General features: G+C 43.9%; 1 protein-coding gene across 2 annotated transcripts in view; it reads right to left on the bottom strand.

Annotated features, from left to right (window-relative positions):
- ALK (ALK receptor tyrosine kinase) overlaps positions 1 to 22820 on the bottom strand; it is a 774540-nt gene extending 751720 nt beyond the window's left edge. For both annotated transcript variants that reach the window (XR_016229509.1, XM_051843042.3), the window contains exon 1: positions 21254 to 22820. Coding sequence is in view for 1 of the 2 variants with exons in the window: in XM_051843042.3 (XP_051699002.1) it covers positions 21254 to 21917 (664 nt within the window). In the remaining variant the exon portion in view is untranslated. The remainder of the gene's footprint in view (positions 1 to 21253) is intronic.
- Between the last annotated feature and the right edge of the window lie 1087 nt (positions 22821 to 23907).

Raw genomic sequence — 23907 nt, 5'->3', positions numbered from 1 at the left:
GGCCAGAGTGCTGTTTAGGACATCTGCCATTCTATGTTACTCTATAGTTCTGAATACCAGGAGGTCTGTGTGATTATTTGTTGGATGGAGAACTGAAGTCAAGGAAAGAATCAATGAGCCATTAAGAAGTGTTGGGTTCACAGGGGCATGAATTGTTAAAGATGGAAAGGACTTGCTCCAGTAGCTCTTTTCTTATACCATATTTACATCCCTCACTCACTCTTTGTACCTTCCTTCACTGATTTGGTAAATGTTTACTGAGCACCTACTCTGTCCTGCATATTGAAATATATAGTCAAATACTTGCTTTTCTTTCATTCCCCATGTTACCATAAACCCTATCCAATTAGAGGAAATAAAGTACAGTTTTTATGTAAGCAAGTAGGTAGGCAGGTGGATATTCATTTATGTATAAGTCTGCCTATCTGTTTATCTATCAATCATTCATGTATCAATTGTTTGCCTCTGCCCACACAATTGGTATCTGACTGTTTATAATGATTCAAACATTATAGAAAACTATAATGGAGCAGCTTCAGTGAATTTGCTTTATAACCAGAAAAGCACCAAAATAACTTTGAGTTTTCCTTTGAGGTGGAAATGAGAATAAATTTTCTTAATCTTATCATAGTCTCCAAAGTATATTAGTTAGAAGTAAACAGCTCTTATCATAATCTGCTAGTTACCAATTATATATGAATCAGAGGAGGCTATCACTTCTTATCAATGCTCTGTGAAATTCTAATTGACCCTGCAACTGTTTATAGAAATATTATCTCCCCAGCAATGCTTCAGCTTCAGCCCAGGAAATAGGGTAGAATCAAAGAATCTTAATATGAAAGAGACAGAGATTAGAACTTAGTTGAGTGATTAGAACTTAGTTGGGTGATTTGCTTAGGTTCAAACAGGACAATTCAGGAACAACCAAAAATGAAAACTTAATCTCAAGAGTCCTGCTCCAGAACCTTCCCCTCTCCATCCCCTGCTTCAGTTTGTATGATAGTTCTCAAACTTCAAAGTTAATTACTGAAATGAGTTTTTCTACTATGAAAGTTAAAAAACTTATAACAAATAGCGTAAGAGTAGTCTTTATGATTTAATTAAAATCCTTCTACATTGAATGGTAAATAAGACTTGTTGCTTACATATGGAATCTTAGGTAATACACAGTAGACAGGTTTAGTGTTCAAATGATGTCCTAGTCTACAACAGCTAAAGACTGCTTTCAGGGCCCTCATTTATTTAGTTGTATTTTCTACTAGATAAACTATGAGAAGTTAGATCCCAGAAAATATTAATTGGAAAAGACGCCACAAAAATGATGAGAAACACTTTTATTAATAACAATTATAATGATGAAACAGAAGATGGTAGATAGTAACCTCAGTGCTTTAGCCATGTGCCAAGTGATGTACAATATTTTAAAAATTATTTCATTTACTTCTCATAAGAACCCTATGATGCAAGTAATAAAATTATCTCTAACTTAGATATTATGTCAAGAGTAGAAAAATTAAGTTATTGTTTTATCAGCTAAAGAACTGACAATTAGGAGCCAGCGTTGTGGGCAGTGGGTTAAGCTGCTGCTTGTGATGCCAGCATCCCATATTGTAGCACTGGTTCAAATCCTGATCTCTGCTTCTCATCTGGCTCCCTGCTAATGTGTCTAGGAAAGCAGAAGAGGATAACCCAAAGACTTGGGCCCCTGCCACTCATGTGGGAGAACAGGAGGGAGTTCTGGGCTGCTGGCTTCAACTCAGTCCATCACCAGACATCCCAGCCATTTGGTGAGGGAACTAGTGGGTGGAAGATTCTGTGTTTCCCTCTCTGTCATTCTGTGTATCAAATAGATAAAATAAATATTCAAAATAAAGAACTTATAATTAATAAGTTCTGGAGCTGGGTACCAAATGAAGAACTAACATCAGATTCCATATTCTTAACATAGTGTAATACTGTCTGCTTTCTATTTCTTGAGATTTACTAACTTATCTGAAAGAGTTACAGAGAGAAGAAGACATACACACACATAAGTCTGCATGCGCACGTGCACACACACACACACAGACACACACACACACACACAATCTTCCATCCACTGGTTCATTCCCCAGATGGCTGCAATGGCTGGGTCTGGGTCAAGCTGAAGCCAGGAGCCAAGAACTTCTTTAAGGTTTCCCATGTGGGTGGCAGGGACTCAAGCACTTGGAGCATCTTCCACTGCTTTTCTCAGGCCATTAGAGGGAACTGAATCAGAAGTGGAACAGCTGGGACTTGCACCAAAGCCCATATGGGATGTTGGTATTGCAGGCAGAGCTTTACCCACTATGCCATAACACCAGCCCCTAATACTGTCTCCTTTCAAAAGTATGTGATTTAGCTTTTGATAATACTTCTTTAAAAAATAAAACAAAAGTCCCACCTTTCAGCACCTGCATTGTGAAAAGGATGGCACTACTCCTGATGATAACTGAATATGACATTGAGTAGAGAATTACAGTCGGGGCTGGAGGATTAGACTTCTATCAGGATTTACACAGCTGGGGCAAGATAATTCTCTCTTCTGCTTTAACAATAAACTGGCTTCAGTAAAATAGGGATAAATGATACAGGCACATATAAAATACTTTGTATTTAATCAAAGGAGGGCATAAGGATTGTAGGATCTTTCTCTGGATGTCACCACACCACACCACTCAGATACAAAAGACACAAAAACAATTTTATGCTGTAAAATATATCCTTGACAATACCAAACATTCTCATCACCCATCAAGGGCCTTTTACCACTTTTATTCTGAAAATTCATCTTTTCTATTTTCCATTTTCTGTTTTCTGGAATGCAAACATCAGGAAACATTGGCTTGCAATGGTCTCTTAAAAGTGCTCACAATTCGCATTGGTCAGAGTCTTCACGGAAATTAGACTTAAGTCTAAACTATGTTTCTTCCTAAATACTTAAGCACATAAATAACCTCTAGCCATCCTGGCTGTCATTTTAAGCTATTTGACATTTATTGTTCTGAGGAGAAGAAAGGTCAGATGTATCAAATCTGCGTTTGTGCTTCATGACATTTCTCTCCATCCAGAATCTTCCAAATCATGGTATTGAGACTAACTGTGCAAGAAAGGAGGGTGGGAGGGATTGAGGAGGGGGAACCTTCCCTGCAACATGCTTCTCACCTCAGCTGCCCACAGAGACACATGGGTATTTAGGAAAACTGTGCTTTCCCCTTGGCTGCAGCTGAAAGCAGATATGGGGCACAAGGGGGCTGAGCCTTACACCTAGAATGTAAGGGGATGCATGGCTTCGAGATCTACTCAGCATGACCTTAGGTTAGGACCTGAGGCCACCTGGGCCCCCGCCTGGCCACTCTGCCCTTCGTCTCTGCATGACCCTCCACATACATGTCTTCTTGCCTCAGAGAAGGAAGTTGTTTTTCTTCTTTTCAGTCCTCCCTGCCCCACAGTTCCATCCATTCCTACCTGTAAGATGCGATGGCAGATCAGATTTCCAGATCAGAGAGTCAGACCTCATCAGCAAAATCTTGTCTGTGCTCGAAGGCCACACCTTAAGAGGAGAGGATGTCGGGAAGAAACCAGCAGACAAAGTGGGCTCTGAAACCCACACTTTAGGAGTAACAGTGCCCACATGTTTCCCTCACATTGATCACCATCATGTCTTACATGAGCACGCCATGTGTGTCATAATGGTTGGTAATGATGGGCTTCATAAACAATGGTGGTCCCACAGGAGCTGAAAAGTTTCACTGCTTAGTGATGTCCTAGCTCTTTCTGTCACAGTGCAATGCATTAGCCACATGTTTGCAGTGATGCTGGTGTAAATAAATCTGTATACCAATCATATGAAAGCACAGAACATACAGTTATATACAATGTGTAACACCTGACAATGATAATAAGTGACTACATTACTGGCCTATTGATCTACTAGACTATACTCTTATTGTTCTTAAGAGTGTATTCCTTCTACTTATTGAAAAGTACAATAGCATGCAGTGTTACATTGGCAACAACCTCGCACACCTCATGTTTATGCGTCTCTCAGTTGCATGAGGAGGCCGCATGGGTGACTGACCTGATCACCAAGGCTTGTGTAAGTGCACACTAGGATGTTCTCACAGCCATGAAACCACACAGCAATGCTCTTCTCAGAACGTTCCCTTGTTAACAATGCACAACCCTCTGTACTTGTTCATGTGCGCATTGAAGATGCTTCCTTACCAGGCTGTAAACCCCAGGAGGGCAAAGCTCATCTGCTCTCTTCATTGCTCTCTGTTCAACATCTAGCATAGTGCCTGATATACTGAAGTTGCTTGACCATTACTTGTTGAATTAATATTTCAAAAAAGAAAAGAAAAATGAAAGAAAATGGAGGAAAAGAAGGAAGAGACCAAAGGAAATATCCTGGGGTATGGGTTACCTAACTTCAAATGCCAGAAGGGCCCACAAGCTAGAGAAAAGACAGTACTTGGGAGGCAGAACTACAGCCACAGTCAGATCAACAAGACACAGAAATTACAGGTGTAGGGTTACACAAGCTTGGATTCAAATGCTAGATCTTTCTTTACTGGCTATGTGACTTTAGCCATATTACTTCTCTGAGCCTCAGAGTTCTTTATGTGGAAAATGGAGATAATACTAAAATCAAACTTAACATGTTTTGGTAAGGTATTAAGCAAAGTAATTTGCATGAAGCTGTTCAATGGTAGCTGTTATCATTAACAGCAAGTTAAAGAGGAGAGGAATTCAGTCACAATCAAATATTTTCCTAACAGATCTGTCCAGCAAGAACTGGGAAGTCTCATAAAACTAGGATCCCCACATCTTTCCTCAGAAATATTTTTAAATGAGATGGAATGAACTTTAAGAGGAAACTCCCAAAGCAGATAGGTAGGGGCAGAACAGCAAATAACAGCCTACAAGGAATGGACTGAGCAGCTTTGCTACACAGCTATCCTCTTCTGATACCTGAAGTCTCCTTTCTCTTTAGCTTTTTCCCTCCAGATTTTCAGCATTAAGACATTTCGGCTATCTTGAGTACATCGTTTCTTCACTCTGCTGGACCCTCTAACGTCACTGATACTTTATTCTTGTTCACCTCATCTTATCACTCATGAACACCTCAAGCAACTACTTAAGTACATTTTGCTTCTAAGAGGACTCGTATTTACTCAGCACTTTCTCTAAACTTCTTTCCAACTGGGGCTGCTTTCTGTAATGCAGCTTGGTGAATGGCTTTTGGCCAAATACAAAGGCATTTCCACTCCATCTTTGAAACACCTGCCCTGTTTAGCATCTATGATGCCATGTGATTCGGAGGTCTCTCTTTCTTCTGGTTAGAAAGTTCTTTCTGGTGATGTCATTGATTCATTCAACGAGTTATGAACTTCCCTAAATCTCAGATGTGACCTTCCTTCCTCTTCTTCCTCAGGATAAATCATCTACTTTTCAAGAATTAAGCCACCAAGTGCATGTATATATCCCATATCCTTATCTTCAGCCTTGATCTCTCACCTGTTCAGTATCAGCCCACATCTGCATGCCCATACCAACCAGATGACCTCATCCACAGCTGGATACCCCACTGTCACTGTCATGCCAACTACTCTCCCTCAAACCAGATCTTCCTCCCAAGTGTCTTCTTATCAGTAATAACGTAAGGCTGCAAGACCCTGGATCAAAGCCTTGGACTTAGACTCCTTTTTTATTACTCTTATATCTGGGTGTCTCTTGGCCCAGCTCTGATGCTTTCATTCCTGAAGCAGTTCGATAGCCTCTTAGGATTCCAATCCAGCACCATCCTTCTGTGCTCTAGGGAAACTCACTAGCAAAATGCATACAAAAGAATCTGCATTTGACTTGCAATCAACACACAGCTTCCCCATTCAAAATCTAAATACTTTCTTAAATACTTAGCATAAAATCTAAATTCTAAACTCAGTAAGCCAACTCTACCACTAACTTATAGCATTGACCCAGCAGATTTTTCCTTCAACCTTCAATATACTTCAGACCTCTCTGTTCTGGCTAGTCCTACTTTCTTACACACATGCACCTTATGTCTCTCTCTCTCTCTCTCCTTTCTCCTCCATTCTCTTTCCTCTTTCCCTCTCTCAAATCAGGTATTCCCCTTCAGAGCACTGTTTTGTGCTATTGCTCCAACTGGAAAGGCATTCTCTTTTCCAGGTAAAATGTTGCACTCCCTCCAAGATCCTATTCTCAAATCACCTCTTTCTTGAAGTGCTGTTCTAACTCAGTGTCTGTCTCAGGCCCAAAGGAAACCATCATTCTTGGCCAGTATTCTTGACCTCTCTGCCAAAAGGCAATAAATTTATTGTTTCCAAAATTCCAGAGCTGTAATTTCTGGTTATGGAGGAACTTCACCCTGTCATCACATACTGAACAAGTGGAAGAGTTCCATGTGTTAACAGAACGTGTTGATATCTGGAGACACTGAATAACTGTCCAAGCCTTCAATGAACCAACACACCCACTCATACCACTTGTTTAGCATTTAAGAGCTGCCTTTTATTGGAGTTATGCCTTAGCATGCTTTGTTTGCCTTTTCTCCCCAACTAGTCTATGAACTTGCTACAAGGAAGATATTATACTTCAGTCAATTTGGTAAGTGCTCAGTTAAGAAAAAAAATTGAACAATGAGTAAACATTTCCTGAGGCAAAATTCCAAACTCATGGACATCTATGAAAAGGATTACCTTGTCTTTTTTTTTTTTTTTTTTTTTTTGACAGGCAGAGTGGACAGTGAGAGAGAGAGACAGAGAGAAAGGTCTTCCTTTTGCCGTTGGTTCACCCTCCAATGGCCGCCACGGCTGGTGCGCTGCGGCTGGTGCACCACACTGATCTGAAGGCAGGAGCCAGGTGCTTCTCCTGGTCTCCCATGGGGTGCAGGGCCCAAGCACTTGGGCCATCCTCCACTGCCTTCCCGGGCCACAGCAGAGAGCTGGCCTGGAAGAGAGGCAACCGGGAAAGAATCTGGTGCCCCAACCGGGACTAGAACCCGGTGTGCCAGCGCCGCTAGGTGGAGGATTAGCCTATTGAGCCACGGCGCCGGCCGATTACCTTGTCTTATTCTTTTTTGGTAGGCACCTCCTATACAGTTCAATATGGAATCTCAGGAACAGGCCAATATGATCATGATCTCAAAATCCATCATACAGGTTCCCAGCCACAAAGGAGTAACTAGCACCAGATTAGCTCTTTTGCCACAAATAGCTATAAATCTGGACAAAATATGTGAGAAAAACCATTTTCAGTCATTGGATAATCAGCAGCATGGGACTGTAATCCTTAAGAGAACCAGAAGCAAATGTGCTGGAACCTAGCAATGCCCGGAATTTTGCCTGGAGGCCTATACCAGACTCTAACACAGGAAGGAGGGACCCAAATAGAGTGAGATGGTCTCACTGACCAGAGATAACAAAGTGAGGGCTGGGATACTAAAGAAGCTTGAATTGGGCAGGTGCCGTGGCTCACTAGGCTAATCCTCCACCTGCAGCGCCAGCACACCGGGTTCTAGTCCCGGTTGGGGCGCCGGATTCTGTCCCAGTTGCTCCTCTTCCAGGCCAGCTCTCTGCTGTGGCCCAGGAGGGCAGCGGAGGATGGCCCAGGTGCTTGGGCCCTGCACCTGCATGGGAGACCAGGAGGAAGCACCTGGCTCCTGGCTTCGGATCTGTGCAGTGCGCCGGCTGTAGCAGCCATTTGGGGGTGAACCAATGGAAGGAAGACCTTTCTCTCTGTCTCTCTCTCTAACTCTGCCTGTCAAAAAAAAAAAAAAAAAAGCTTGAATTTCCAGGGAGTGAACCAGAGAAAAAGGGGGTGGGGGGAGAAGAAGAGAGGGAGAGAGAAAGAGAGGGAGAGAGACAATCTGCCATAAAATTGCATAGGGGATACCTTGAATCATTGGCTGAATACCAAGTTGTGCATCCATAGGTGGGATTCCACAAGACTGAGCAGAGTCTGTACGTGACCTTCTATAGCACACACAGGGGTAGCTTAATAATCAGAGTGGGGAGACCTCACTGAACATCTGAATCATCTGAATCATTCAGTGGAGACTCCAGACAGGCCAAACCTTAATAATAAACCTAAACTAACCATAGGATAAAGGCTTCCCCAAATTCCCTCTTACAAAGCTTGATAATAGTCCTTGAACATATCAATTTGATAGACAAGCACACTAACTGTCAAATAAAATTTTACAATCTTTAAAAGAAGACAACAAAATCTACATATTCAATAATGTAATACTTAAAATGTACAATACCCCATACAAAATTACCAGATATGCAAAGAACCAGAAAAATGTGACCTTCAAGGGTACTTCAAGAAGTTCATGGGAAATGTAATTAAAAGATAATTTTTTAAAAAAATTTTTGGACAGGCAGAGTGGACAGTGAGAGAGAGAAACAGAGAGAAAGGTCTTCCTTTTCCGTTGGTTCACCCCCCAATTGCCGCTGTGGCTGGTGCGCTGCGGCTGGCGCACCACACTGATCTGAAGCCAGGAGCCAGGTGCTTCTCCTGGTCTCCCATGTGGGTGCAGGGTCCAAGGACTTGGGCCATCCTCCACTGCCTTCCCGGGCCACAGAAGAGAGCTAGCCTTGAAGAGGACCAACTGGAACAGAACCGGCCTCAGGCGGAGGATTAGCCTATTGAGCTGAGGCGCTGGCTGATAAATTTATTTTCATTCAAAAATCTTTGAAATCCATTCAAGGGTGGATCTTTCGAAAGTTCTTGGAAAATGCATATTTTGAAAAAAAAATGCATGGATGGAAACTTTGATGCAGCAAAGGAAGGAGGGACTGCCAATGTAGCCAAGATGGAATTAAATCCACTAGATCCTGTTATCTTGCTGTTTGTAATCTAAAACTCTGGACAAAATACAAAAAAAAAATGGCTACTAGAAACTGAAAAGTAGATAAAACTAGGAATATTAAGAAAGATAGTATAAACTTGGAGAAGCAAGCCAGTTGGAGGTGTTTTTTCTTTTTTAAAAAATTTTATCTAAGGTATACAACTTTCATGTATTTCATATATACAGATTCAAGAATATAGTGATACTTTAAGATCAACCCTACACTAAGTAAAGAGTTCAGCAGATAGTATGAAGAAGAAGAAGAAGGAAAAATAACAACAACAACAAAAAACCAGAGGAGACAAGGGCTGTAAACAATCACAGAATCTAAAAATCACAATTTATAGGAGTGAAATTTCACTCCTATAAATTACCTTTTAGGTACTCTATTAATAAGTTACCACATATCAGGTAAAACATATGGTATTTGTCTTTCGGGGACTGGCTTATTTCAATAAATATAATGGTTTACAGTTCCATCCATTTTGTTGCAAAAGACAGGATTTTCTTTTTTTTAACCACTGTGTAGTATTCCATCTGAGCCAAATGCAAGCACTCACCAAAGCTGCGGGGATGCCATGGACAGTTAAATGCCCAGAAAAACCCTTTCCTTTCTGGCCAAAAGGCCAGGGAAGGGAGTCTTATAACTCAATGAGTGTGGAAGGAAGTCTGTTTGTTTGTTTCTTCTTCCTTTTCATCTCATCAGGCTGAGGGTTCACCAGTATGTCAGCAACCAAAACTCTTACTAGAAATCTCGATAGAAACCACATCTTTCAAGCCAGGAGACTGAGAAGGGGGATGTGTAGACTAAAAATATGGAGGAAACCCCTGTTTTGTTTTGTCTTTATGATGAGGTCAGGGGCCAGCAGTGTGATATGGTAGGTAAAACCACTGTCTGAAATGCCAGCATCCCATATATGTACTGATTCATGTCCTGGATACTCCACTTCTGATGCAGCTCCCTGCTCATAGCCTGGGAAAAGCAGCAGAGGATGGCCCAAGTGCCTAGGCCCCTATCACTCACATGGTAGACCTGGAAGAAGCTCCTAGTTCCTGGCTTTGGCCTGGCCCAGCCCTGGCTGTTTTTGCCATCTGGAGAGTTAACCAAGAGATAGGAGACATATCTCTCTCTCTCTCTCTCTCTCTCTCTCTCTGTAACTCTGACTTTAAAAAAGAAAGAAAGGGGGAAAAAAAGATGGTGAAGACACGGGCAATGGTAATTTGCAAGGGCAAGCCTCATTGCAGGAAGCCTGAGTTTAAGGAGAATCCTAAAGAGAAGACAGATGGAAAAGGATTCTCTATCAGGGGGAGAATGTTCAGTGACCTGGGGTTCATATAAGGCCTATAAAGTCATTTGGTCTGGCTCCGCCAAAGTAACCACAGCTGGGACTTGAAATTCAATAAATCTATATGACAACTTTACATGGCCTGCAAATTATGTTATAAATATGCAAATGGCCTTTGGCAGAAAAATGGTTCCCCACCCCTGTGAGAAATTGGCTCAGAGTTCCAATTCACCTCTGTGTGGCACATGTGGGACAGACTCAAAGCATCAAAATAAGGGCTCTAAGAACAAAACGAAGGCTTAAACCATACCGAAGTCTCAAACCACAGAACATAATATTCAAAATTTCCAGCCTACAATCTAAAGTTACCAACATGGAACAAAAATAAGAAAGTGATCAGTTCCTAAGGACAAACAGTATGAACAGACGCCAGTAACAAGATGTTGCAGATGCTGAAATTATCAAAGACTTTAAAGAAGCTACTGTAACTGTGTTCCAGGAGGTAAAAGTAAACACTAGGGACGAAGGATGCAAAGACAGTTCTCAGGAGAGAAGAAGAAATTGTTTTTAAAATCAGAAAATTTAAACTGAAAAAACACATTATCAAAAATAAATAATTATAGTAATGGCGATAACAGTGGAAAAGGGCAATAAATTTGGAGACTGATCATAGAGATTGCCCAATTTTCAGACAAAGAGAAAAAAATGGAAAAAAATTAGTGGTGCCTCAAGTGCATACGAGTTCTGCTGGTACTCTAAGAGAAGTCTCAGTGGAGGAAATATAGATAAAGTTGAAGGAGGACAAGGAAGAGTTGGAGAAGGACAAGAGGAGGAAGAATAAGAAGAGGAGGTGGTGGAGGAAGAGGAAGAAAAAGTCGATAAAAAATGAAACAAAGTCTAAAATATCCCCAAATCTGATACAGATTCAAGAATCTCAAAAACATTCAAACAGAATAAAATCAGATAAAGACATGCACAGATCCATTCTAATAAAGTTTCTGGAAAATCAAAGAATAAGAAAAATCTTGAAAGCAAATGTAAATGGGATCAACAGCGTAACAGCAGACAGCACATCAGAAATTACAAAGGACAGAAGAACAACACACATATGTGTAGAAAGAAAAGAACTGTCAATCCAGAAATCTGTGCCCAGGAAAAATATCCCTCAGAAATAAGACAAAATAAAGACATTCTTGGATAAAGAAAAAACTAAGAGAATCTGTTATCAGTAATCTCATTCTAAAAGAATCATAAAAGGAGTTCCTTAGGCTTAAGGAAAATGAAAAAAAAAAAAACGGGAAAATGGAACTTTTGGAAAGAAGGAAGAGCAAGAGAAATGGTACATGTGGGTAAATATAAAAGATCATTTTTCTCCTAGGACATTTAAAACATGTATGACTTTGGAAACAAAAAGAATTACAAAAACTAGCAGAGATTTTAATTACGTAGATATACTATATTTGACAAGATGGCAGAAGAGACAAGAGTAAAGGGACCAGGGTCCAGTGTTGTGGTGCAGTGGGTTAAGCAACCACTTTTTTTTTATATGACAGACAGAGTTAGACAGTGAGAAAGAGAGACAGAGAGAAAGGTCTTTCTTCCGTTGAAGCAGCCACTTTCAATGCCAGCAACCTCCATAGGAACACCGATTTGAGTCTCAGCTACCTTACTTCAGATTCAGCTTCCTACTAATGCGCTTGGGAAGGCAATGGAAGATGAACCAAGTAGTTGGTTCCATGCCACCCATGTGGGAGACGTGGATGGAGTTCCTGGCTCCTGGCTTCAGCCTGGTCCATATCCAGCTGTTGTGGTCATTTGGGGAGTAAACCAGCAGCTACAAATTCTGGCTTTCTCTCTCTCCTCCCTCTGCCCCACTCTCTCTGTTGCTCTGCCTTTCAAATACATAAAAATAAATAAATAAATAAATTTTTTAAAAAAGAGTAAAGTGACAAAAGGTTTTAAGACTTCTATGTTTTACCTGAAATGGTAAAATAACTTTAGATAGAATGTGAAGGTAAAATATAAACTATATGCTATTATATATGTGTGTGTGTATACATATATATATATATATATTAAAAGCCTATTCAAATAACCCCCAAAATTTCAGTAAAACGACAAGAGTAGAACAAAAAACAGGAGGACAAATAAACAATAGACATACATATAAACAAATTCATTATAACATTAAGCACAAGCACCCTTTCCATATCAAGTAAAAAGCAGATTGTTTTTAAAAACACATGATACTGGCCGGCGCCGCGGCTCACTGGGCTAATCCTCCGCCTGGCGGCGCCGGCACACCGGGTTCTAGTCCCGGTTGGGGCGCCGGATTCTGTCCCGGTTGCCCCTCTTCCGGGCCAGCTCTCTGCTGTGGCCCGGGAAGGCAGTGGAGGATGGCCCAGGTGCTTGGGCCCTGCACCCCATGGGAGACCAGGAAAAGCACCTGGCTCCTGGCTCCTGGCTCCTGCCATCGGATCAGCGCAGTGCGCCGGCCACAGCGCGCCGGCCGCGGCGGCCACTGGAGGGTGAACCAACGGCAAAGGAAGACCTTTCTCTCTGTCTCTCTCTCTCTCACTGTCCACTCTGCCTGTCAAAAAAAATAAATAAAAAAAAAAATAAAAAAATAAAAAAAATAAAAAAACACATGATACTACCATATACTTTCTTCAAAAAACTCAATCTAAATAGATTAAATGTAAAATAATTAAACAAATATGCCATGTAAGCACTAACGTAAAGAGCTAGAGTCGCTATATTAATATCATGCTAAGTAAACTTCAAGTTAAGAATGTCACATGGGATAAGAAGTAATATTGAATCATGTGAAGAGTCAGATCATCAATAAGACCTAAATGTGTGTGTGTGTAATAAGACAGCTTCAAAATACACAAAGAGAAAGAGACAAACAGAAACTTAGACACACTTGCACTTCTCTGTTTGTAATCCATATGAAAGACAGGAAATCAGTAAGGATACAAAAGATCTGAACCATGCTATTAATCAAATTAACCAAACTGACACTAATTGAACACTCCACCCAACAACAGCAGAATGCATGCACTTTTAAAGGCACAAGGGATATTCAATAAGATAGACCATAAAACAAACTTTAGCGAATGTTAAATAAATGAAATCAAACCAAGTATGTTCTCATGGCATATCAAAATACACTAGAAATACATGAAAGAAAGATAACTTTAAAAACCCCAATATGTTTGAAAATACAACAACACACTTACAAATAAACCATGGGTCAAAGAGGAAACCCAAAAGGAAAATTAGAAAATACTTTAAAGTGAATGAAAATAAAAATACAATATAATGAAATATAGTTGTTACAGGAAATTTATAGTATTATATGTGCTTATATTAGAAAATAAGAAGAGTCTCAATGATCTAAAATTTGCACCTTTAAAAACTAGGAACAGAAGAGCAACTTAAATCTAAGACAAAAGAAATGAAGGAAAGATAATAAAGTAAGAGTAGCAATCAATGAAACTGAAAAAGAAAAATAATTGAGGAAAACATCACCAGACACTGGCACTTTTAAAAATGTCAATAAAATTGGTCAACTTATGGCCAGAATGACCACAAAGAAAAAATGGAAATGATACAAATCAACAATATAAACTATGAAAGAGGGAAATGACTACTGACCCTACAGACATAAAACAGCAAGAGAATATTATGAGCAACTTAACTTCCATTAGCATACAACTTTGATGAAATGAACCAATTCCTTAAAAGATACAGCCTTCTAAAGTGCACTCAAAAAGAAACATATAACACACAATCCCACAATCATTATTAAATAAATATAATTAATAACTGAAAACCATTCAACAAAAAACACGTACACTAGGCCAAAATGGTAAATTCTACTTTACAAAGATTCCAGAAGCAAAAATTTCCAATTCTCTTCCAGAAAAAAGGACAAGTGAAGAAAAAATTGCCCATTTTGTTTTATTTTCTGGGCCCTAAAGCCAGGCAAAAAAGGAAATGTACAGACCAATAATCTTCATGAACTTAAATGCAGAAATCCTCACTAAAATATTAAAGAACTGACCAGCAATATGTGGAAAGAATAATAGCTAATGCTCATGTGGGATTTATCCAGCAATGTAGCACTACTTCAATATTTGAAATCTAGGCAATAAAATTCATCACATCTACAAAACAAAGAAGAAAGACCATACCATGCTCTCAATAGATGCTCTGTCTGAGGGATGCCAGGAAGCATATCATGAGACATTGAAAGAGCCTTGGGGAGAGGACTCCCTGTAGGAGAACCGAGGCCTTCCACCAGTGGCCAGCACCAGATTGCTGGCCATCCCCACTTGTCACACCTTGTAAGTGCATCCTGCAGCCTCAGCCAAGCTTTTAATGTCTTCAGCCTTGTCTGCTATCTGACTGCAAGCTCATAACAGACTCAGCAAAATCACCCAGACAAGCTGTTTCCAAATTCCTAGCTTATACAAACAATGAAAGACAATCAATTCCTATGTTGAGCCACTAACTTTTGGGGTGATTTTCCTATGCAGTATTAGACATTCAATAAAATAGAAGTGTAAATTTAAAAAATCTCAGGAAGATAACACCATATGTTGACAATATCAGATATTCTCTGGAATGTATGAACAGAACAAATGGTACTTACATACATTACTGGTTGAAATGTAAAGAGATACAACCACTTTGAAAAAGTTTTTTTCTAAAGTGAAGCAAATACACATTCACCATATACTTCATCAATTCTATAATGGATTAAAAGAATCGACAACACAGATCCTTAAAACTATTTGTACACAAATTGTGCACAGGAGCTTTCTTCCAGAGAGACTCAACTGAAAATGTCTACCAACTGGTTACTGGGTACACAAATTGTTGTACTTGCATATAATGGAATTCTTTTCAGCAATAAAAAGAAACAACTGACCCATACAGCAACACAGGTAAATCTTAAAAGCATTACTCTAAGTGGCCAATGGTCCAGCATCTCTCTGGGGTGGAAGGGCCTGAACTGGACAGATGTCTGTCAGTTAAGAAAGATCCACAGTCTCACTGACGTCCATAAAAGAGTGTTAACTGCTAAAGGACCAACAGTAGTCACTGTGCACTTGCTCCCCGTGTAGGACCTCTGTCCCTAATGAATTGTAATATGAGAATCAACAGCCAATTTTCTCCCCAAACTGTACTCTATATGTTGTGTGTGTGCGTGGGTGAAAATTGTTTAAGTCTATGCTTAGCATGGAGTTGGTCCTCCATATATAAAGTCATACTAAAATGAACCATAGTGAAGAAGGAGATGGGAGAGGGAGAGGGAGGTGGGATGGGACCTGGGGGGGGAGGCGGGTGTGGGGGAGGGAACCACCATATTCCTAAAATTGTATCTATGAAAAAATGAGTTCATTAAATAAAAACTAAAAAAACAAGAAGAAGAAGAAGAACCTTACTCCTAACCACCTCTGGGAGCCTGGGAGTTAAGCAATACCTGCCCAACTCTTTGCTCTGCACTTTACAAATAAATGCCAACTTTCCTTCAAAAAGAAAAAAAAGGAGGATCCACCATCTAAAAACTACTTTTCTGTAACATCTCCATCTTGTTCTCCCCCAATATTAGAATTCTTACTTTCATAGGTTAAGGCTTGGCTCCTTCCTGTAGAAAACAATGAGCTGGATTGTGAACACTCTGCTTGACTCTCCAGGCTGAATCCAAGATCAAAAGACCTACAAGAGGATAAAGGCTGGTGGAAATGAAGTAAATTCCACACCTCCATTTCCCTTCTCAGATAGACTAAAATATATATGCATCCCTTATAGCTGCAGAGGGTGCAACCTGCATGACCAAACGCTATAGTGCTATGGCATCAAGAAAGAAGCCATCATATTGATGGAGCACATCAGATTCTGCGTTCAGGATTTACATGTACCATCTAATTTAATCTCCCTTACAACATCTTGAATACTATCACTGATAAGCACTTAGAAACTCTTATTAATACTCATTTTTCTGATAAAAATATTTTAAAGAACTTTTCTAAAGCATAGATATTGTCCATCAAATATCTGTTGCATGACCTTATAGCAAGGATGATGTAAAACTTTTCATCTATTTGCCCAGCTTGGATATTCATAACCGGCACCTTCAGATGATTCCCTAGTGTGGAATAAGTTTTGACTTGAAGGCAAGGATAATCATGGTTCTAGTCAGTAACTACCACAGCATCTGTCATGTCATAACCTCTGAACACATATATGAAACTTTCCAGGTCTACAACTTTGCATCTGTATGACCTTGAAAAAATGTTCCCCAATGTCTGGATTCCAGCAGCTCCATTTATAAAGTAAAGCAAGTACTTGCTACTGTAGAATTGATTAAAAAATAATAAATGGAAAAATGATTTATAAATTATAAGGTCCCATTCAACTGGACATTACTAATGTTGTAAAGGGAGGCAAGATTTCTTTTATGGGTCAGGCTGGGCAAATTCCAATAAAGTGAGGTTATCAGGCAGTAAACCCAAAAGCGGCAGTGTGCTGTAGCTCCTGCTGACCCAGCCTTCTCTCTTCTTTTCCCATGCACAGGCCAGACCCTCTGGACCTTCAGCAGACCAGCTTCCTTATAAAGGTATCCATTGCTATTACTGCAATATTCTCCTCCCACACCCAAACCTCTCATGGGTTTTCTCTCTCTTTTATAAATTTGTGAAATATTGAATTGAACTTGGATGAAACTCATCTCATATATATATATATATATATTCCCCCTCAACATTTCAAAGGGTTTTCAAGTGGCCAGTCAGAATTCACCAAATCTAGAATTGATCTAATCTTCTAGAATTGATCTAATCTTCTCAAGGTCCAGGTCATCTTCTTTGTTGATCATGCCATGACACAGACACACACACACACACACACACACACACACATCTTGAATATATCATTCTCTTCTGAGTGTGCCTGCCCTCATTGGATATCCAGATTGTACCCCAGAGAAATACTCTGTGTTTGGTCTAGTTATAGAAAAGAATAAACCCAATAATTTCAAAATAGTTTCTAATAATCATCTTCTAAGTGCTTCCTACCAACTTCAAAGACATTTATGCAATTCTTTTCTTTTCCCCCAGAAACACTATTGCCCAAAGGCTCTCACGAATTAGATACCAAGAGATACATTCCTGCTGCCATTCCCCATCCTGGCTCTAAGCCTGTTGTGGCTTCTCAACATCTGAAAATACAGAACCAATTAATTATGAATGCTGCGGCTTGTCTGCCCCACATCTCACCTGACTCCCTGCTCTGTTGGAATTGCATCCCATAGTCAGAGGACTATCAATTTCAGAAAAATAAGGATCCTTGATATCGAACCTGAAGTTTCCTTCTGCAAGTCTCATCCTATTACTTCCACGGGCCACACTAAATAACTCCACTCCTTCACTGCCACACTCCCTCTCCAGAGATTTGCAGATTGTTACCATGGCTTTTCCTTCATCACTACTTAGCCCAGCCAAATATATTTAATTCTTTTCATCTTTCATCATAAATCAGTTCCTTCAACTCTTAAATCAGCTCTCTGCTCTTCTCTGGACTGGTTCCAACTCTCCCAATTCACCTCCAATAACTGATATCCCTTCTGGGAGCTCCAGTTTCCTCTCTCCACAAATGAAATGAGAAGGGCCTGACACACATGCAAGTTCAAGGGTCAGGGGGATTGCACTGGATAATCTACTCGACATTGTTCAGGCCTCTCTGTGACACACTCAAGGTCCCAGGTCATGTATCCCCCTTACTGGAATGGGGAAGGTGTGTATGCAAGAAAACAGGACCCTCTCTATCCCATAAGTTATCATTCTATAGATCTCAGCCTTGGGGGTGCCAGGAGCAGATCTCAAAATGTTTACATCTCCATGGCACAAACTGAAGATGTGGGCAGTGTGGCAGTCTCCAAAAACGCACCCTTTCTGCAACTTGGGCTGTCCTAGGATGGCATATCACCAGCCACAGCAACTGCCCTCCTCCATGAACGGGTGATCTGGGGAATTGCCCCATGCTTTGAAAGGCTGACCCCACTCATGAATTCACAACAATACACAAAAACATAAGCATGCCATGCATTACAAGGCATCACAGACATCCCTTTGTCCTCGCAGACAGCCTAAACCACAGTAATACAAAGGTTTCACTTTGTTTTAAGTGGCTTCTTTTCCATTTTTACCATTCCCTCACCAGGGTCCTACTCAGACTTAGGAAGATATCTTCTGTTTGAGACACATGGGCTGCTCCAGGCCTCTCATAAGAAGGGGTGGCAGAACAACAATCCCTTCGTTTCCCCTGCACATAAAAAACCCCACCAGCATGATGGTGCTCCTCTAGCCCAGTCTGCTGGTCATTCTGGTAGAAGCAAGAATAAGTAAGCTGAGATGTGCCTTTTTCCCTTTGTATAATTGAAGAGCCTGTGTCAAAGAGTCAAATGCCCTTTCTATAAATCAAAGCCTATATAAAAAGAAAAAAAAAACATTTCTCCAAACATGATGAATAGCAAAATCAATCCAGAAGGCAGAACGTAAGCTTGAATTTTCATACAAGAAAATAAGTGGAACCACAATGATACATGTTGCACCAAATATGGAACATGATATAGCAGGGTGTTTCCACTCCATGAGAGACCTGCAGTGGAGACTATCTGAATTAGATGGAGGAGGCAGTGGTAAGGTAAGAAGCTAGTCCTGCATGGCCAGCTGCCTAACTGCAGCCAGCATATGTCCACAGAGACAGGAAAGACCATCCTGTTCCAAGTGTGATCACCACAAGGCCCCAAGTGCTTTTCAATAAGCTGCCTCTCTGGAGGTCATAGCGAGCTCATCCAATTACACTTAGTGTCTTATTTGATCCCATCAATAATCATTTGATCCCAATCTTGCTGATAAATGCCTGGCCAAAATTTCTAGTTTTTTAATGGCAGAAGCCTGGCTCTTTCTGAGACCCTTGTTGCTAGATATGTCAAATGATGCAGAAGGACTTGGTCCAGCTGCCAAATGGGCTGTGCTGCCGAGGGAGGACTTGGGATGTGCACAAAACTTCCCTACGGCCAGAGCAGCTGTTGGAGAACATGAAGCTACACTACCCACAACCCACAGAAGCTTCAATTCCTTATCTAAAGCTGAACTGGAGTACATTCTCCAAACACATCAAGCATAGAACATTCAGAGACATTCACTAACAGCTTCATGAAACCTGCCTGTTTACAGTGTACAAATTTGCAGTTACACAAGAGATCTCTTTTGCCTGTCACCAATATCCAGCAACAGTTCATACAGACCAGGGGGAGCTATAGTTTTTAAGAACAGGTGATGGGGAAGCCCCAGAGGTGCTCATAGATGTGAATGTGGTAGAAAATACACATTTCCAAACAAATCACTTTTATATTCACTACATAAACATTGAGCACGGAAATAGAATGCTGCATGGATAAACAACAGAAGCCAAGATGACATTAAAGCCCAGCTGTTCTTTACAAAAGTATCTGCGGTGGGACAACCATATCCATCTCCCATCTCAGTTCACAGAAGGCAACCACCAAACTCATCAGATTCTGACTGTTAATATGGACTGAATAAATTCCAGCATTGAACACAAGGGGTCATTTTAGGCACCAATGCCACTCATGCTAATGCTGAGATACACACCCACACTGTTTTCCTTGGGGATTCCATACCCATATGTTTTCTGTGCAATGACTAGGAAGCTCCAGCTTTGAATTTCCCCATTACTCAAGAGAACTCGGTGTAGGGGAATATATGCATGTTGGGACAGCCATGAGAGATACTTGTAGCTCTACAATAGGCTTTTTCCCCATGCTTTCCATCCAATTAATATCAGACATAGTAACCAGTGAAGCATAAGAACTTCATTTATTTTTGACGATGAGAGTGATAGAAAATAAGCTGGGTATGCTCAATGGAATTAGTGTAGGCTTTAAAAAAGCACGACTTCTTTTCTGTGCTTTTTTCATTCATTTTACACTGTATATTTTATTCACAAGTAGTCATACAAGAGAAACATCCATTCAAAACCATCTGGTTTTACAGTCAAAGGATTCTCTGGAAAGAGTTAGAAATAAGTGCCTACACACACACACACACACACACACACACACCACAATGAATGTGGGAAGAAATGAGGGAATAAAAGAAACTGAAACCTTATTTCAGGAGTCTCCAGCAGAGAGATCTGCAGAGAAGCAGGCCTGCCAGAGACTCTCACCTTATCACAGAGTGCGGCTGCTGCAGACATCAGAGGGGAAAGGGGAGGGGGAGAAGGAAGGCAGGGACACCAGTTATTGACTCTCCCTGGCTGGACAGTGACTTCCCCATGGCATGAACATCCTGGCAACTTTCCTTCCTCTCCACACCACCCTCTCATCCCCTGCTCTTGAGTTCCTCTGGGGGCTCTCCCAACCCCATCCCAGAGGAAGAATCAGAGTCTGAGAGGTAGGAATGGGTGGCAGAATGAATTAATAAAGAGGCAGGACCTGGGCAAGCCAACAGTTGGGGGTAGAGATGCCCTGGGGAGGGGGCATGGGATTCAGCAAAATGATGGGGATCTCTATATTCCCAGAGAACATGTACCAGATTCCCCAACTGCCAGGAAGAGGAATGAGGGGAAGGAAGAAGGGAAGTGATGTTTAGTCTACAGCAAAGTTAGAACTTAGAAGTAACAGGGGCATTGCAATAACCCCAGAGTCCCAGGAGGAAGGGCACCCAATTTTGGCAGGGGCCGTGTATAAGTGGTAGAAGGCGGCAGTTCACCAGGAACAGGAAACTTTTCTCCCAACTTGGTTGTTAAAGAGCTCTTTATGGAGTGACTGCACTCAGGAGGAAATAAGAAAACACAACCTGACTGGGGAGGGAGGCCCCGGGAAGGAGGAAGGCGGCTGAGAACCAGAAGCTGAGGTTTGGAAAGGGGGCCGAGGTGGGGGCTGGTTAATACTGGCTGTACACGGATGTGACTAGAACTCCAACCCCCCCCCCTCCCCTCGCCCCCGACAAGCTCGGCGGGAGCTGCTTACCGGCGCCGAGGATCTGGAAGAGAAGGCGTGGCTGGGAGGCGCGGATGGCCGCAGACAGCCTTCCCTCTCGGCCCCCTTCCGACGCCTTTTTCTCGGGCATCAGACGGACTCTCAGCCGCCCCTCGCCGTGGCGAATCCACCAGCTGAACAGCTCGCTGAGGTTGAACTGGAGCAGCCCGGCGGCCGCCTCCTCGGGAGGTCCCAGGCAGCCCTCCAGGATCGCCTCCTCGCTCAGCTCCAGCACCAGCTGCTTGGCGCGCCGGAGCTTGCGCACAGAGCCGCCCTTCAGCACCCTGGACAGCGTCGGGGACGCGGGCGCCCAGGACACCCCAGGCGGCGGTCCCAGCAGCCTGAGCAGCGGGGCGCAGTCAAGGGCCAGCGAGCCGTGCTCCTCCGCCTGGCCAGCCCTTGGCTCCGGGGGGGACGGCGGAGGCGACGGCGGCGGCAGCAGCAGGTCTCGGGCGTAGACGCGGAAGAGCGAGGGCACGACGAAGTCCACCGCCAGGCTCTTCCTCTGTAGGCGCGAGTAGCTGAGCGGCTCCCGGGGCTGCAGAGGTGGACCCACGGCCGGAGAGCCCGCGCGCTGGCCGACCGCGGCCCCGGAGCTAGAAGCGGCCGCCGAGAGCAGCGGCGGTAGCAGCCACAGGAGCCCGATGGCTCGCATCCCGCCGGAGGGCTGAGTGCTCCTCTCCCCCACTCGAGGGCCCAGCTCGCCCTTCCCTTCTTCCCACGCAGTACTAGGTCCTGAAGGGCTCCTTCCACCTGACCTCTGGGGATTCTCCTGCTTTCCCCCGACTGCAAGCAGGCGAACAGGGGCCTGGGTGAATCGCAGCTGGGCGTCTGGGGCGAGTTCAGAGATTCCGAAGCACGCGGGGCTCAACAGCAGGGACCCTATGCCCCCTGCTCGCCGCGCCCCAGAGCTCCAGCAGCTCCGACGGCTGAGTTGGCGGCGAAGGGTACCGTCCCAGGCTGCCCGCACGGCCGGAGCCGGGGTCGGTCGGCTCTCGGGCGGCCTCCAGTCCGCAACTTCACAGGCTGGGAACAGCGGCTCCGAGAGGGTGCCGCTGTCCTGGCCGCCTCCTGCGTTCCCGGCGGCGCCCCAGACCCTGAGCTCCTCTGCGCAGACTGGCCGACGTTGAGGGCGGGGGCTGCTTCCTAGCGCGTGGCCAGGCGACCCTCGGCCGCAGGAAGCCTTTGCCGTGCGCTGCCCGCAGAACTTGTTAAGCGCTGGCCCCGGCGCCCCCGCTGCGGAGCGGGGCTCAGCCGCCGCCTAGCAAGTTTGCAGCACCCGCGCTCTCGCTTGCGCCTTGGCTGCGCGGAGTTCGCAGGCACCGGAGCGGCCCCGGCGGCAGCAGCCAAGGGAAAAGCATTCAGGGCAGGAGAGCCCCAAGCTTCGCTGCCCTCTGCTCGCCCCTCGGCCGCGCCCGCGGCGTGGGGTAGGAGACCAGAGGGCAGCCAGAAGGCGCCTCGGTGCTCCGCGACACTCCGGACCGCGGCGGCGGGAAGTGCCAGCTGCTACGGCCGCTGCCGCCCCCTGAGCCGCTGGATCGCATCTGCCCGGGCGCCCGCCACTCGCAGCTGGCCGAGCCGCGAGCGCGCGCCGGGAGGGGGCGGGGCTCGCGCGCCAACTCCGCGCCGCGGCCCGGCCCGCGCAGGCCCGCCCCGCCCCGCCCGCACCCGCCAGCCAATGGCGCAGCGAGGCCGGCTCCTATGCAAATCTGCAGAGGCCTCGGCGTTCATTGAGAAAAGCACACAGTCCGCCCCGCCCCCCGGCCTTCCCTCCTCCAGGTTCCCCGCCCTACTTCTCCGCTGTGCGAATGCCTGCGGGTGGTGGACAAATGGGAGACTTGGAAGAGGCCTTTGCGATCAAGCACGCTCTCTGATTATGCGCGTGAGAGCTTAAACGGGTCCGACTTCAGAAAATCGGGTTCCGGAATAAAACTGAAGGACAAGGACGGGGTTAGGGAGGAGGTTGGGAGGAATGACAGCCGAATCTGAAAACAGCTTGTATGAGCACCCGGAGACAGAATCCTCCCTGGCCCTGGCGCGATTTGGGCGCTTTCCCGGGAGCCTGCTGCTCCCGCGATCCACGCGGGAAAAGTTGAAGGCGGCGGAGGGCAGAGCCGCTGCCTCTCAGCATTATTCTTCAACCACAGCAAGCAGGCACGTTTTAGACCTCTCGCTAGTCACCCCGTTTTCTCAGAACGGTGTCTGAACGTACACCACTTCCTGAGGACCCTGCAAGGGGAATACCTTTTTGTGTGTATTTATTTGAGAGGCAGAGAGATCTCCCGTCGGCGGGTTCACTCCCTAAACGCGGAGAGCCAGAAACAGCATCCCCGCTGTCCCCCGCGGGCGGCAGCAATCACCAGAACCATCACCTCTGCTGGCCCCGCAGAAGCACTGAGGAAGCCTGAGCCAGGAGCTGGAGCCAACACAGGCTCCCATCCGGGACTCTGGCATCTTAACCACTAGGCTCCATAGGTAAATATTGCTAATTTCAGTCTTACAGAAGAGAAAATGTGCTCATGGAAACTGACTTTTCCTGGGTCACAGGGTCCTATGCGGCTCCCAAGCCCTTCCTTGTGCACTGTTAGCCACCACTCTGCCATATGCCTCTATAAATAACAGGCAAGAGAGATCCAGGGGTGACT

This window comes from Oryctolagus cuniculus, chromosome 2 (assembly GCF_051225735.1).
Source record: "Oryctolagus cuniculus isolate XC-2025 breed Fujian yellow rabbit chromosome 2, ASM5122573v1, whole genome shotgun sequence".
NCBI classification, from domain to species: domain Eukaryota; kingdom Metazoa; phylum Chordata; class Mammalia; order Lagomorpha; family Leporidae; genus Oryctolagus; species Oryctolagus cuniculus.
The sequence above is the reverse complement of the archived record's forward strand: the minus strand, read 5'-3'. Positions and strand labels throughout refer to the sequence as shown.